The sequence below is a fragment of the Bidens hawaiensis genome, unplaced genomic scaffold, assembly GCF_021521415.1.
Source record: "Bidens hawaiensis isolate Kalapana, Puna unplaced genomic scaffold, B.hawaiensis_p1.1 tig00015691_1, whole genome shotgun sequence".
Classification (NCBI taxonomy): domain Eukaryota; kingdom Viridiplantae; phylum Streptophyta; class Magnoliopsida; order Asterales; family Asteraceae; genus Bidens; species Bidens hawaiensis.
Window position 1 is genome coordinate 6,283 of NW_027505001.1, and position 17,139 is coordinate 23,421.

Below are 17,139 nucleotides of genomic sequence, written 5' to 3' on the forward strand. Positions count from 1 at the left end.
GCGTTTATGAGTAAATCCAACACCAAAGTAGGGCTACCGGCAACGGGGCCTTACAGTTATTGTATTTTAATACACAGGCGAGAATACACTCAGCTAACACCGCTCTCAACTATAGCCTTATTTTTTCATGTCACTCCCTAAGGCAATTGAAACATTTTCACCATATCATATACAAACTCAAATATAAATTCCAAACTAATTCAACCATTTTTACCATTTCATACTATCAAAATGGATTCCCCATATTCCCCGAACTCTTCCGACATTTGGGATCCAGTAATTGAGGAGAGTCAGAAAATTCGTCAAATGCAACAACGGGCGTTGGAGGAGGGAGAAGAGGTCATGAGCGCAATGCGGGCCATTACCAATAAGATAGTGTTTGGCTCTACTAGCTCTTCGTTGCAATGTAGGCGATCGTATATCCTTCGGGATCATATTGAAGCGAACGATCGTTTGATGAAGGACTACTTCAACAACAGACCTACATTTAACGATGTTACGTTTCAACATCGTTTTAGGATGTCTAGACGTTTTTTTTGCACATCGTGGGAGATTTGGAGCGGGAGTAAACGTATTTTCAACAAAAACCCGACGCAAGAGGATATTTAGGATTCACCGCCATCCAAAAGTGTACTTCGGCTCTACGCATCTTCGCATACGACAACACGACCGACATCAACGACGGGTATTTAAAAATGGATGAGAAAACGACGCGAGACTCGTTGGAAAATTTTTGCATCGGTAAAATTAAATTGTTTATATTAATTATTGTTTTTAATATAAATAATTTTTAATAATTTCTTTGTATAGAAATAATACAATTATACGCTGGTCGTTATCTGAGGATTCCAACTTTAAACGACCTAACTCACATATACGATGCACAAGAAAACAAACATTCTTTTCCCGACATGATCAGGAGTATAGATTGCATGCATTGGGAGTGGGCCAACTATCCAACCGCATGGCGAGGTCAATTCGCTCATGGTGACCATGGAGTACCAACGGTTAGTCTTCAAGCCACTGTGCACATTTATGGGACGAAATTTATTTCAGGTATTAAACAGCATCAGTTTTATATTAAACTTAGTGCCAACATACCTGACACATTTGTGCAGGTCCTCCAAAAGGTTTCGCGTCAAATGGATTTAGTTAAGATGTCAAAGTCAAAACAATCTTGTAAAACTAATTTATAGTTGTTGTTCCAACCAGGTTAGCCTGTTTACGGATGTCATTTTGGGGCTTGACCATTTTAGTTGCGTATGATTTTTGCGAAGAAGTTGGCTAAATCATAAGTGATTTTATATAACTTTTATAGATTTTTCTGAAATCGTTTGATGTGGTTTTGTTGTTTATTTGTTTTATGAAATAGTGATTATGATCAACATGATTAGTCCTTTGCGATGTTGTTTGATCAGTGCATTAACAGTTTTATTTTGACATTATTAATTTTTGGTATGAAGTTGGGTAATATCATAAAATATTTTATTTAATCTTTGTAGAATTTTCTGAAGTCGGTTTGATGTGGTTTTGTGAATACTTTGCAATAAAATTGTGATTTTCAGCAATATATTAAATGTCGTTACAGGTCAAAAGTGTATACGTGACTAACCAAATGCCAACAGGTAAAGAGGATGGATATACAATCTTTTTAAGTTTCACAAGGTGTATTATTTGAATGTTATGATATTTGTATATGTTAAGTTTGACCGGATTTGTAAAGTTAATTATTGTCTTGACCCGTTTGGTATGAAAAATGTTGAAGTTTAAATAGTTTGGACTAGTCATGCAGTTGAGACTACGGTTTGAATTGTGGGTATAACTTCTTTGCTTGTAGTGTCGATGATTAGAAACATGCGCGAAAGTTCGGGAACGAATCAAATGGTTAAAGTAAAGGGGATAAAAGTTAAGGTTTGATGTTTGAGAGCCCCCAAGTCTGCGTAGCATAAGCCGGCTCTACAAAGTTTGGGACTTCTTAATATTTTCAAGCTTGAGACTTAATATATATTAATCATATGCCGAATGATATGTTAGTGGTACTAATTTTAATGTTGTCATGTCTTACTAATTTTAATATTCAAGATCAAGAATGTGACACACTTGCAGGTGTAAACAATACTAAGAAGTCGGATATCCGGACTAGCAATCAAGATCATAGTTTCCGCATAACAACCTTTTGAAATCCCTTAAAAATGCAAGGAACTAGTACAATCTTTTGTTAGGTAAACAACAGCTAAATGGAAGGAAATTTTTGAACTGCAAGTGAAATCAATTTCCGTTCAGAATTCCTATGTTGACATTTTGGTCAAGGTATCCGGTTGTGGAAGTCAAAATGATGGGATTTCACTATATATCATTCCCCCCCCCCCCCCCACCCCACCCCACCCTTCAATACTAAAGTCTTATGATCATGACAGCAAACGAAATCACAGCGTTTGCACGGAGATGTCAAGATGGCACGAGCATGCAAATATTAGACATGAAAGAAAGTGGCCAGTTACTCGTATAATGTTTGTGTTAATTACATTGTGACAAAAAAATAAGTTATATAACTCTGTAACCATCTAATTTTACAAGTATATCTTCAGTGTATTTCAGTTAATACTTTACAAATATTTTACACACTCATTTTGAGAATTAATGATTTGCGAGATAATCATATAATCAATCGAAATAAGAATAACATTGAATAAACACTTAAACCTTAAGATTAACATCCACACCCGCATTAGGCAACCAAGATCCCGCATCTATAAACTTCTCCGCACTATAATATTCCGCGTCTTCCTCGTCCTCGATAACCTCAAAACCGTCCCATGAAACCCTCTTATCCGTGTTTGAACCGGGTCCCTTGTTAGCATACTCCCTAAACATACACGTGTCTTCGTGATCATGAACATGATCATCCTTCCCCGCGGGCGAACCCCCTTTTAACCGTCCTTTTAAGGACGCAGACGAATTTAGCGTTAACCATCCTTCGGGTTGGATCACGTCCCCGATCTCCGACTTCATCACCACCACCTTCGCCTTTGGCTTCCACGGACGCCCGAGATAGCTTTTTGCACCTCCCGCCGACTTTAGTTCTGGCGCGGCCATAATCTGACAGTTGTGAAACACTACACCGGCCGCTTCCACGTACTTCATTCTCCCATCCGCCGCCATTGTGTTGGTTTGTCCTTCATCCGGTTTTCGGATAAAAATCTTCGTATCTTGAAAGAAAGCACGCCCGCATCCGAATATAAAGTCGACGGTCCCAGACACGACGCAGTTTTTGTAAAACTGATCGTGGGTGTGGTAGTACAACGTGGATTGGTAACCCTCAAAGGTACAATCCACCATCACCGTGTGCGGTGCTTGGGACCGAAACGCGACAGCTTGCTGCCCTTGTGACCCTATTGTGTTCTTGAACCCGATGTTTCGGGCCATAAACCGTTCACCTTCGGCTACAAACGTCGCTGTGTTGGAGGTCACAATGTGCGTCATCGCGCGGTTCAACGAACCGGTAATAATGGTTTTGTCACAACCATCACCATACATGTAAACATTGTTTTGTTTCCTGTTGACTATGATTTGACCCTCATCATACTCACCAGATTTGATGTACATAATGTACCTGCCTTTGTGGTTTAATGGATAGGCAGCAAGGGCTTCGGTTATGGTCATGAATTGACCACTTCCATCTTTAGCCACAACCACATTCGGTACGGCTGATTTGTCGACAGGATCGGGTTCGGGAGATTTAAAGTACTCTTGACCCGTGAGTTTGGGTTCGGGTTCATCGCCCTCCTCATCTTCGGATTCATCACCTCCAAGAAGCCTACGGTCACCAACCGGGACCCATGTAGGAAACCCGTGTTGCTCGATTATTTGAGCCTCTTCGAGAAGCCTTCGATGGCTGGATGATACGCCTTTGTCATCGTCAGAAATTTCCATACCAAAGCCCTTAAGGACCTTCTTCAAATTGTACATGATTGCTTCGGAATTGTATGTATGTTTCTTGGCTTTCTCTAGATTCATTTCCATTTCTGCTTTCAGCTTCTGGTCTTTGATCTCGTCGACACATGTCGTTTGGTATGCACGGATAGCGGTTAACCAAACAACAATTTGATCAGTCTGTTTTGCTAGAGTTTTGGTTTTGGTGTGGAGTGCAACATTAAGAACATGTTGAAGGTCCTCTGTCGCGTGTCCCAACAACTTCTCGCAGTTTTTAAGGTCATCGCGTGCGTGCTTCGAATAGCTGTCGGTTTTACCGTTCAAGCCCTTCCTAATAGAGGTAGAATTTCCAATTGTCTTTTGGAGTTCCGTGATGGCGTGATGAAATGAAGCGAAAATGTAGTCCTTTTTGGTAGCCGAGGTGTTCTTAGCCACCTCGGCTAACCCATCATAACACACGTCTTTGTAATCCGTCGGTTTGCACGTATATTTAAGTGCCTTAGTGTTCATCAAATGAATATCGTCCAAACTTCCATCTTTAGCCACAAATGCCACAACAACAAGGATAAAAGCAATCGACAAGCCTAACGTTAACACCGACGTCACTAGTTCACTACCCATGTAGAAGTCTTCTTATTTATTTATCGATCGATAAACGGAGGAAAATAAGAAATATTGTTTGCTTGTTCTTGGTTATTGGCTCTCCAAGAACAAGCAAACACGTAGAGACGGAGATTGAGATTGAGGCTATATTAATTCTCCCTATCTCATCTCTATCCTCTATTATGTACTTATATATGGGTATGACAATGGAAAACTAGTGGAAAAAGGTTTGAATCTGTATATAAGTATATGTATTTACTATATATAGGTTTGATCATCCTATTCTTTAGATTTTCATGACCCCTCGCATTTTACGGTCCACCTTGTACTCATTTTCTATTTTTATGCACATCACATAAAATATCAAAATATCACAGAATACTTGATGATTTCTCATAACATTTATGATTTAGTCACAAATGAGACCAAGGCAATATTATACCTCTTTTTTTATGATTTGTCGTGACGTTTTTAAAACACAATAGTTATACTTTCCACGTAGGGGTGAGAATTGGACGGGCTTGAAATAAGTATGGGTAATCTCAATCTCATACCGATTGTAAAGTCATGGCTCACACCGGAATCCAATACTTGTCTGGTAGTTAATCGTCAATTATCATATATAACCCTTAGTAGGGGTGTGCAAGAAAGAAAAAACCGACCCGTAACCGAAAACTCAACGTAAGCGAACCGAAAAATCCTAGCCCACTTAGGAACCGAAGGTTTGGTTTTCATTTTCTAAAAAAGAGAAAAATTCAATTCAGTTTCAGTTTTGCATTGTTAAAAATCTAGAAAACCTAACCGGTCTATTAAAAAAATTAACTGATCCATAATAACCGAATTGTAGGTCCAATTCAAACTTTTAACTTATTTGTTAGTTGATAGGAAACTATGTGTTTATATGTTTATTAGGTTAGTAACTCGTGCACTACACACACGAGTAAGAATGTTATAATTTTAAACAAAAAAAGGTTGTTTATAATATAATCGAACTATGGGGGTGTTTGGAATTCCTTATTTTACATTCTTATAACTTTTCATTGAGTTAATAAGTTACAAAAGTGTAACTTATGGAACTTTTCCTCTCACAATATAAGCAATCCCAAACACCTTATTACTTTTCAAAAAGTTAATAAGTTCTAAGTTGGCAAAAATAAGCAATCTCAAACACCCCTTATATGTAATATATAAGTAACTAGGTTATAAACCCTTGTGTTACACGGGTTTGATACAAAAAAAAATTCGAAATTTAGAAATTTTAATAATAATTAATTACATATTATATATGGATTGTATAAACGATTTATAATGTAAAAAAACATATAACGAATGATAAATATCATACAAAAATTGCTCAAAAACATACTTAATCAGGAAAATGTTAATACTTGTTTTTGAACTTTAGAGAAAAACAAAATAACTTTGAAATAAAACTACACAATTTATGAGGCCAATATATCAGAGATAAGTATTGCAAACTCTCATTAAATAATTTAGTTAGACTTACAATTTCATTAATTGCTAAAAGTTGTTTCAACCCGAACCAAACTAATGTTTTTTTGGTTCAAAAAGACCCATTTTGACCCCAAAATCATTTTTCTTAGAACCTTATATTGACCACGATCTTCTGTTTTAATCAAAACCAAATTAACTTTTTTTTAGAAATAAGCTGTTTGGCTTGAACCCCTTTTGCTTAGAACCTCAATTTTAAACTCTTATTCTAAATGGTAAGTGTAATGTTTGATAAGTTACTCCTTCTTAACTTATCAAATACTCCTTTTTCCTTTCTTTAAAAGTTTAAAACGGTCATATTATCCAAACACCTTTTTAACTTATAAAAGTTAATAACTTAATAAGTTGTTTTGATAAGGAATCTCAAACACCCTCTAGGCTCAGTTTCCTGTTCACACTGCGTATAATAATTAGAAAATAATAATTATTAGTTTGAAAAAAAAAATCATGAATACAACACAAAAAGATAAGATAGTTGTAAGGTACAAGGATAAGATACTTTAGGTATCCGAATTACCAACCTGAAAAGTTTATTAACGGTGAGGGGTGCTAGTATCCGAATAACCAAATTTACATTACCTGTTTGTTTTTAAATGACATTTTTAATTATCGACTACTTTTTTCATTGCTTTAATTTGAGCTGCAGACCCTACTCTGGAAACAGAGATACCCACATTAATAGCGAATCGGATTCCAGCATTGAATAGTCCGGTAGATAAGAATATTTGTCCATCGGTAATTGAAATGACATTAGTAGGAATATAAGCCGAAACGTCTCCCGATTGGGTTTCAACTATTGGTAAAGCGGTCATACTTCCTTCACCTAAAAGAGAACTTAATTTAGCAGCTCCAAAAGGCGTGAATGTAGATAAAAAAAACATCTCCTGGATCTTCGTAATAGAAGAGACATTTGACGATAAGTGTGTGCTTGTTTAGAGAAATCATCATAAATGATTAAAGTGTGTCGTTCACGGTACATAAAATATTCACCCAGAGCTGCTCTTGTATAAGGTGCGAGGTATTGTAATGTCGCAGGGGAATCCGTCGTTTCGGCTACCACAATAGTATATTCCATCGTGCCCCTTTCCTGGAAAGTAGTAATTACCTGAGCCACAGAAGTTGCTTTTTGACCAATAGCTACATAAACGCATATTACTTTTTGCCTTGTTGATTTAGAATTGTATCTGTTGCTACTGCTGTTTTACGGGTCTGTCTATCTCCAATAATTAATTCTCGCTGACCACGTCCTATGGGAATCATTGAATCAACAGCAATAAGCCCTGTTTGAATAGGCTCATATACAGAACGTTGAGAAATAATCCCCGGAGCTAGTGATTCAATTAACCTATATTCAGAAGATGAAATTTCACCTCTACAATCAATAGGTTTAGTCAGGGCGTTGATAACACGACCCAAATAGGCCTCACTCACTGATATCTGAGCAATTCTTCATGTTGCTTTTACAAAACTCTCTCCTTGTATCAGCAAACCATCACCCATTAAAACAATACCAACATTAGTTGATTCCAAATTAAGAGCAATACATATTGTACCTTCTTGAAATTATACTAATTCACCCGCCATTACTTCATCAAGACCATGAATACGAGCAATACCTCCATAAACTATGCTTCCACAAAACAAATATTGATGCAAAACTGCCAAAAGAATGACTAATTAAAATTTCCTTCCAAAGACACAAAACATGATAAGCAACACCAGACTTTTGATGTCGAAATTTTTACTTCAATAATGAAACAAAAGTGAGTTAGAGAGAGTTAGGTCGCCGTAACTACATCATATTTTGAAGGAGAAAAGGAGGGTGGGGTGGATTGAACCATCTAAACAGTCGTGGATTAGGTTTGAGGAGACAAAAACTGACGAGCCTAAAATCATGGAAGAAACCTACATAACTTCTCTAAAAAAGTAACTATCAAATTAAATATCGTAAGACTATGTGTAGTGGAAGAGCTACAAAATGATGCGTTTTGCGTCTTGTGACGCCCAGTCAGCAAATTGTGGGTTTTTTTGTTTTTGGGGTGTAATTGTATTGTAGCCCGATATATACATACATACATACATACATACATACATATAGGGTGAGGTTAGAATAAGAAGTGAGTTATTTGTAAGAAGTGTGAGAAGTAATATCGGGCGTTGGATTTGATCATCTGATGGTGGATATTGTTAGTGTATTTTTTGTTCAGTGTGTTTTATTTTGTTAGTTCGGTGTGTTTTTTGTTGGGTGTGTTTTATTTTTTTAAGGGTAAAAACCACTTCTTACACTTCTTATGATAGTTTTACTTCTTATTTTAACCTTACTCTCTCTCTCTCTCTCTCTATATATATATATATAGGGGAATGATCAAGAGAGAACTCATTATTAGGGAGAAAACTAGAAAACTCCAAAGTAGAGGGTTATTTTTGTAAAAATGTTTCCCAATACATCTCAACAGACACGCAAGAACCTCTGTGCCCTGACTTCCCCATCTCCCCTGCAACAGCTATTGAAGATCATACATGAACCCTAAATGTTAATGTCGAACCCTAATCGGCGATACCCTTTGTAGATCAATCTATGTGCATCGTTACGTGTATACAATCGTTGAAGATCGAATCTCTAGCTTTTATTTCAATCGTTAATCATTGTAATTGAAGGTATTTCAGTCGTTTATATTGTTAAATTGATTAGGTGTTGTTTTGTTTGAAAGTTTTACCAGCAAAATAACTTTTTAATTCCATATTTAATCGATTCTATATGAGAAATAGGTGTTATTCGGTGAAATAATTTGTTTTGTCGACGTGCCCTCACCGAGTTCATCTATTGATATTGATTCAAATTCTAGTAAGCCTTATTGAATTCTATTGCAGTCTGCTAGCATTGATTAATAATGTAACATCTTAATTATGTAATGCATATATGTATTATAATAATATGTACTACATATATGTAATATAAAACTGCATATGATATATTTGAATATTTGATCAAAGTAGCCAATCGAGCTCCTATGTTAATATTGCTTCAATTTCTAGCAATTCTACTGGAAATATCTTGAAATTTTATGGTTTTGAACAGGATAACATCTTATTTTGTAAACTACATATATGCAATACAATGTTACACATGATTTATATATATATATATATATATATATATATATATATATATATGAAATTAACATATGTGTTCTCTAGTATCTTGTTGATTTGATAGGAATGACTTCAATAAAAGAGGTAAGTAAATTTCTTATTTAGCTTGCATCAAGCTTAGTTCTTGACTATATGATTAAGTTAAATGGTATGTGCAGCTGGACTTTTAGTTTCATGATCACTCTTACTTGGTAAATAAATGGTTAGGTACTTAAATAACCTCTTTATACAGAGGTTTTTGTGAGGCTTATTAGAGATGATGAGCATATGCATCCTAATTATGAAGAAGTCATTCAATGGTTGACAAATACCAATATTTTATAAATGGTTGTGGATAAACTCAATCCATCTGTCATTATAGTTTTTTCTTCATATTTTCAGGAAATTAAATTCCATGTCACTATGTCAACCATGTCTAATACTTTCTCTAATGGTTTCTTCATATTTTTAGAAGTTTTCTGGAAGTACATGTTAATGCAACTTGCACCTTATCTGCTATAACTCGAAGTTGTCAATCTCCTCTTGCATCTAAGCTTTCTAGCTTAAGGTTTGCGTGACATCATATGCCAGGTTCACTAGTTAAATTCTACTTTGATTTCACATTGTTGGTGGTTTTTTTATTGAGATATTGTTTAATTTTGTGGATTTGTTGGGTGGCGAGGTGCCCCAATGTGTCACATAGCAATGGCTCTGTTCGGTGGCGAGCATGTGCAAGAACCACCAAATAAAAAACAGGAAGTTTTAGTTGTTTGTTGGTTGTACTTTGGCTTGTATTCTTTGTTCAAATTGACCTAAATTGTAAAGGTCTTTTTTTGTTTGACCATCTATCTATAATATGTTGATGTACTAATTTTGTATTAATGTACTACAATTCAGTTTTTGATGCAATAAGTTGAAGTGATGGTTGTTATATGTTGGGATACGTTTCTGCAACATACGCACTAAAAACATTGGAAATTTGATGCCAAAATGCTACCAAAACTACACATCATATTGCAGGAAATTGAATGCAAATGTGCAGTTAAAATGCTGCCAAAATACAACAAAAATATACATTTAAAAGCTTTCAAATTGCACATTAGACTGCAGGAAAATAAATGCTAAAATGCAGCTAAAATACACACTAACATGTACATCTAAAAGCTGCCAAAATTCATACTATAATACAGGAAATTTAAGGCCAATATGCACACTAGCATCTACATATAAAGCTGTAAAAATACACACCAAGAAGCAGCCAAATTACACATCAAATTGCAACAAAATGAATTTTAAACCCACCAAAATACACAATAACAAAATAAAGCTCACTTTAAATAATCCATAAACATAACTCTATAAAGACACTTTATTAAATAATCCCATCTCTGATTCTTCCATTTGCGCTTTTCTTGCATCTCCCAACACATGTTATCTTTATTTTTCAAACTCTTCTATTCTTTCTTTTGTACCTTTTCTGCTTCATACTCACAACGCCTGTATGAAATTAAAGTCAACAATTAATATCTACACACAATATAATATTAATACAATAGTAATGCATGAGTGTAATACATCATTACTACATACACATAATGCATCCGTACTTCAAATAATATCGCTTTTTTCAATTTCCGTGACCTTCTTAACCTTTCTTCAGTTTCTTTTCCCAACACATATTTTTTTAATCGTTGCTACATTCCTTAACAGTAGTAGTACAATATCATTGTATATATATAACAAATTAGTATTACTTATATGCAATACGATAGTAGTGCATATATGTAGTATTATAAATTCAAGCATATATAGTTCCAAAAAAAATTACGCATAATTGAAATACGATATATATATATGTGTGTAGTATAACTAAATGTATGTAACCTCATCTAACGCGTATATACAATATGTCTAAGCATGTATGCCTAAAACATAAAAACACATTCAATACACATTATGTATACCTTTGAGGACATTATGTATGTACTACATATATGCATTATATCTAAATATATGTGACAAACTAAACAATAATATCCCTTTCGGCTACAATAAATATATGCACCATAACTAAAAAATTTACAGTATAAACAAACATCTCCAAATACACTAACATTACTAAGTTTCAATACTACATGTATGCAACATAACTAAAAATATGCAAGTAAAATACGTCACCTCTATATTACATAAGTGTAATATTTGACTAGTCATATAAAATACATGAACAATTGAGACTACATATGCGTATCGCTCATAACTTTCGTCTATAATCTATGTGGAGCGTAGTGTACATCGGCTCTATGTTGTTCTTCAAAAAACGTACAAACAGAACGAAAACGACATGATATGCTTCTAATACACCAAATCGATGGTGATAACATGTGAAGGGAGCTATGACGATCGTTTACCTGTTTGTGTTCTTCGTATCTATGGTCGATTGCACCCAATTTGCACGATTTTGGAACCCTAGCCTGCTAATTGGGGGAATGAGTTTTATAGTGCGTGCGAATGACGAGTGGTTATAATGAAAAATTTAATCTCATCAAATTTTTTAGTTCCATTTTTTCCCTTCATTCATTAAAAACCCACCTCTTTTTATTTTTCCCTTTCTTTGTTTTTTAACCACTTGATTAATTGAAATCAATAGTGTTGATAAGAGTTCTCTAGTTCTCTCTTGATTCCACCCATATATATATATATATATATATATATATATATATATATATATATATATATATATATATATGTATGATTTGGTTCATTTCAGAAGTGTTCTTATAGTGAGAAGTGCGAGAAGAGATTCTAACAAATCAAAATTTTTCTATTTAATTTTGAATTATTTAATTGTAGAAGTATATTAGTAAAAAGTTTAATGAGTTTTCTTTGGTAATTAATACTAACTAATGTCAAGTTACAAATGAATATACATTTATTTTTATTTTTTAATTTGATTTAATCTTCAAAAATACATAAAATAAAACCACCACACTCATACTATAAAAAAATTTCATTAACCATCATAAAAACAAATACCTACACAAATCATAATATTAACCTACACATCAAAAAAACTAGTTCATATTATCATCTACACATATCACAATATTAATATACATGCACATAACTAATTCATGGTAACCTACACAAATCACAATATTAACCTATATATACAAATTTAATTACTTCATGTTATAGCTTACCCATTTGTATTTACCAATGCAGATCCGAAAATTAACCTACACAAACAAAACTTGTTCTTGATATCACATAAAATTAATGGTATTAACCTAAACTTGTAAAATATTCGCAACTTATGAACACATCATGTTTTTTATTTTTGTTTTTATTATTATATAATCTATCTTTTATGTGTAGGAAATGCGTGTTATGTGTAGGTGAATATTATTTATATGTAGGTGAAAAAAAATGAATTAGCAATCTGTGTAGGTGAATACGAGTTATGTGTAGGTGACTATTAGTTATGTGTTGGTGAAAACAAAAAAAAACAAAATTTGTATAGATGAAAATAAGTTGTGTTTGTAATACGAGTTACATTTTGATAAAAATAAAAATAACTAACAATTTGTATAAATAAACATGAGTTATATGTAGATTATTGTGTTACTTGTGTATGTGATCAATTAATTACAATTCACCTACATATACATTTAGTTTCATATGCAGGCACGTAAAAGAAAATTTAAATAAATCTTATGAAACCATAAATGTAAAAAAAATTTCTCTTTTATATTTCATTAAAATTATTCTAGAGGATTTTTTATGTAAAAGTCAATTTATGTTTTCTAAAATTTGTAACTTTCTACAAGATTTAATAAGAAGAATAATTTATGAGTAATTAGAGGGAATTAATGCTTTGAACAACTAGGAGATAATCAATTGTTGATATCAACTTCTCGCTATAATATCACTTCTCGCATTATCCATTCCCTATATATATACACACACACACCACACACAATCAATTATAATAATGATAAAATCAAAAGTGAAGCAGGCGAGAAATATCTGCCCCCCCCCCCCCCCCTCCTTATCGCCCCCACAAAGTGTCGGGGATGGTGTTTGCGCCCATCTTCGCCGGAATTCGTCCATAATCGTCGCTCAGTACATATGGCCTAAGAAGAGATGTGTCATGTGTCAAAATAATAGTACCTAAAAATAAAAGGAAAAGTTGTTGCGGTGATAACATCTATCTAAAAAGCCTTTTTCTTTTATTACATTAGTAGATATATCAAAGCAAACATCAAGCAAATTGATGTAACATAATATGAAGCAATTGCGTGTAAAAATAAAACGATCAATATCCACAAATAACCATAAAGGCAAAACATTATTGATGTATAACAATTTCTCATAAATAAAATCATATATTATGTACATGACATGAAGAAACTTTTCTTTTTTTATATATAATAATAATAAGGTTTTCATCAAATCATGTTCACCTATATATTTTATCTTTTGTTTATCAACTCTATGTGTTATGTTCTAAAAGATTGTGTATATATAACATTATAATATGAAGTATATATACGAATATAATTTTTCTTTTACTTTTTTGGAACGACAGCTTTCATGTGTTAACGTCATCGTACTTATTACCTTGTCTTGATCAGGTTTACGCTGACTTCGGGCATCCCACGGGAAACCATATCGTCAGGTGTCACTTAACAATACCTTAAGAGCATATTTCACTAACGTAACACATGGTTTGACGAAAACCCGGGTGAACTAAGGATTCAAACTGACAATCTTACACAAGACCCGACTCAAGTTCTTTATTGTCTCAATACATAAAAATGACACAAGTAAATATCAAAGTTGGGTTTCCGTTAAAAATCCAAATCTTCAACAACTAATTGACTTAATTAATACGAGTATTATTTAAAGAAAGACAAAATAAAAGAAAACGATGTAAAATTAAAATCAATGGACCCTTAACAAACCTTATGCGTCTCGCATATTGCCATACCAAGCCTTATACGTCTCATATATTGCTATACTGAGCCCTATACGTCTCATATATTGCTATACTGACGCCTTATGAGCCTGTACGAAACGTATTGGAGTGTTTGAAGTATTCAGGGGTGTTGGAGTGTTCCTAGGAGGGACCCAATTGAAAATAATTCTCCTGCTACTGCACTAACCACTGGTCTACTTAAAGCCATCTCTCGACATATTTCTCAAATCACTATCCACCATTACATTACAAAACACATAACATGAATAACCCTAAAGGCACCATCGTCTTCACCACCGTCGGCCGCCCTTACTACGGCTTCGATGTCTTCTCCACTCCCACCGACTTCTCATCATCTCCTCCCACTGAACACCGCCTCACCGACGGAGTTTCCATCAACTTCAACGCCCAGTTCGTCGGACCGGACGACAACAACCGCCGCATAGTTTACATCTCCGAAAGAACCGGTTCACCAAAAATCTACCTAGACTCCGACCCGTTACCCTCAGCTCCAGCGAGCCTATTTCACGACCGTCCGATTATTAACAACGGCCGTCTGTACTTCATATCCGCTCACGAGGCTCCTGATGCTTCGTTTAAAAGCTGGTCGGAGCTTTACACCGTCGAACTAGACGGTTGTTCTGATACCGTATCTCGATTAACACCTTACGGATGCGTTGATTACAGTCCCTCGGTTTCTCAATCCGGTGACTTAATCACAGTCGCATCATACGGCGTTCGCCCTTGGGGCGGTGAGTTTCACCATATGGAAACGGATATCGTTGTTTTCCGTTTATCCGATCCGAATAACCGATGGACTGTGTGTTCACTAGGCGGCTGGCCTACCTGGTCTGGTGATAACACTATTTACTTTCACCGCCAAGCAGACGACGGTTGGTGGAGCATTTTCCGTGTCGATTTACCTTCAGGTTTTGACAGTCCGGTAACAGCTCCATTACGCGTGACTCCTCCAGGTGTTCATTGTTTCACGCCTGCCGCGTTCCACGACCGCAGGCAAATTGCGGTCGCTACGCGTAGGAAAGGCGAAAGCTATCGCCATATCGAAATATTCGATATCGAATTAGAGAGGTTTTATCCGGTTACTAAGGTTTTAAATCCTAATTTCCATCACTACAATCCGTTCGTCTCACCGAACTCAGGTTATTTAGGTTATCACCGGTTCAGAGGCGAATCGAGTGAATCCGGAGAGTTAATTAATATTATTCCTCACTTAGACTCAGTTTCATCTCCTATTAAGGAGCTTAGAATGTTCAAGACTTAACGGTTCATTTCCTTCGTTTTCTCCTTCTGGAGATATGATTGCATTAAATCCTGATTTTGACTCAAATGCTGGACTGGACGTGGTGAAATCAGACGGTTCAAAGAGGTGGAGTCTGATCAAAGGACGAGTATCATTCTACAACTCATGGAGTCCAACGGAACATAATGTCATATTCACATCAATCGGACCGATATTTGAATCCGTAAAGGCTACCGTTCAAATCGCTAGGGTTTCGTTTGATTTAAACGACGTTAAAGTTAATATTAAGATACTTACTCGCGAGGAGAGCGGTAACAACGCGTTTCCGTCATGTTCTCCTGACGGAAAACATATAGTTTTCCGATCCGGCCGGTCTGGACACAAAAATTTATACATTATGGACGCTATAGAAGGTGAATTTAAAGAAGACGGAATCCGTCGAGTAACTGACGGAGAGTGGATTGACACGATGCCTAGCTGGTCGCCGGACGGGAAGCTCATTGCGTTTTCATCTAACCGTCATAATTCCGAAAAGCGTCGAACACTTCAGCATTTACGTCATTCGTCCCGACGGGAGTGACTTACGTAGGGTCCACGTGGCAGGCAGTGAAGGATCTGAGGCGGTGGATAGGGAAGAGATAAACCATCTGTGTTTCAGTGGTGACGGCGAGTGGTTGTTGTTCACGGCGAACAATGGCGGAGTGACGGCGGATCCGGAGTCGTTGCCTAATCAGTTTCAGCCGTACGGGGATTTGTATGTGGTAAGGTTGGATGGGAGTGGGCTTCGTCGTCTGACGTGGAATGGGTATGAGAATGGGACTCCAGCGTGGCATCCCGGTGGTGAAATGGAGTTGGATGGTGTTGGAGATAAGTTGACCGGTCAATTTGATGAACCGCTTTGGATCACTTGTGATTTGTAATTTTGTTTGTATATAAATAAGTCTTGTATGTTTTATTTGTATTTGCCCCCTAAACCATGGATAAGATGAGTTTTTTTTTCTTGTTAGTTTTTGAAAAGGAAAAAGAAATTCATTGAGAAACTCCTTCAAAATGAACGCTACTACAAACTAAGCCGGCTTAATTTGGCTTAAAATTCGGCTTAATTTGGCTTAAAATTTTGAATTTTATGTTTAATCTGTTACATATATATATTCAAAAAATTGTGTGTGTGTGTGTGTGGTGAATATTTATTATGCAGATGTAGCCCTCATAAAAACGATAAGTTTACTCAGTTGAAATATGAAGAGATATGGATCTGAATTTGGGTCTGGTCGAACACTTTATTTGAAGCAAGAAATACGCAGACTATTGGACGGAAAACGTCAAAAGGACACGTCCATATGTTTACACTCTTAGGGGTGTTTGGGTTTCCTTATTTTTTGCTTCTTATAACTTATTAATTTTTATAAGTTAAAACAGTGTTTGGTAATATGACTTATTAAACCTTTTAAAGAAAAAAAATGAGTTTTTCATTAGTTAGGATACAGTAACTTATAAAAAACTCCTTATATAAGATATAAGTAGGTGCATATAAGGAATCCCAAACACCCCTTAATAGACAAATATGAAGATGTCGCATGTATAGGAAGTACGCGCAAAGACCCCATGATAGTGGGTAGATGTGGGTTAAACATGTAATAAAAGTAAAATATATAAGTATTATTTAAATAAAAAAAGGATAGATTGGGGAATGAAATGTGAGATTTTTTTTAACTCG

At 35.3% G+C, this 17,139-nt stretch overlaps 1 protein-coding gene and 1 pseudogene across 1 annotated transcript; one reads left to right on the top strand and one right to left on the bottom strand.

Moving 5' to 3' along the window:
- Window positions 1–2,697: 2,697 nt before the first annotated feature.
- On the bottom strand, window positions 2,698–4,554 carry LOC143609795 (pectinesterase/pectinesterase inhibitor-like). Its single transcript, XM_077084448.1, has one exon. The coding sequence runs from the start codon at window positions 4,552–4,554 to the stop codon at window positions 2,698–2,700; it is 1,857 nt and encodes a 618-aa protein (XP_076940563.1).
- A 9,827-nt stretch (window positions 4,555–14,381) lies between these two features.
- Window positions 14,382–16,344, top strand: LOC143609790 (uncharacterized; annotated as a pseudogene).
- Window positions 16,345–17,139: the final 795 nt, after the last annotated feature.

Excerpts from the sequence above, each read along its gene's own strand:
- LOC143609795 (XM_077084448.1), bottom strand. The coding sequence starts at position 4,554 with ATGGGTAGTGAACTAGTGACGTCGGTGTTAACGTTAGGCTTGTCGATT.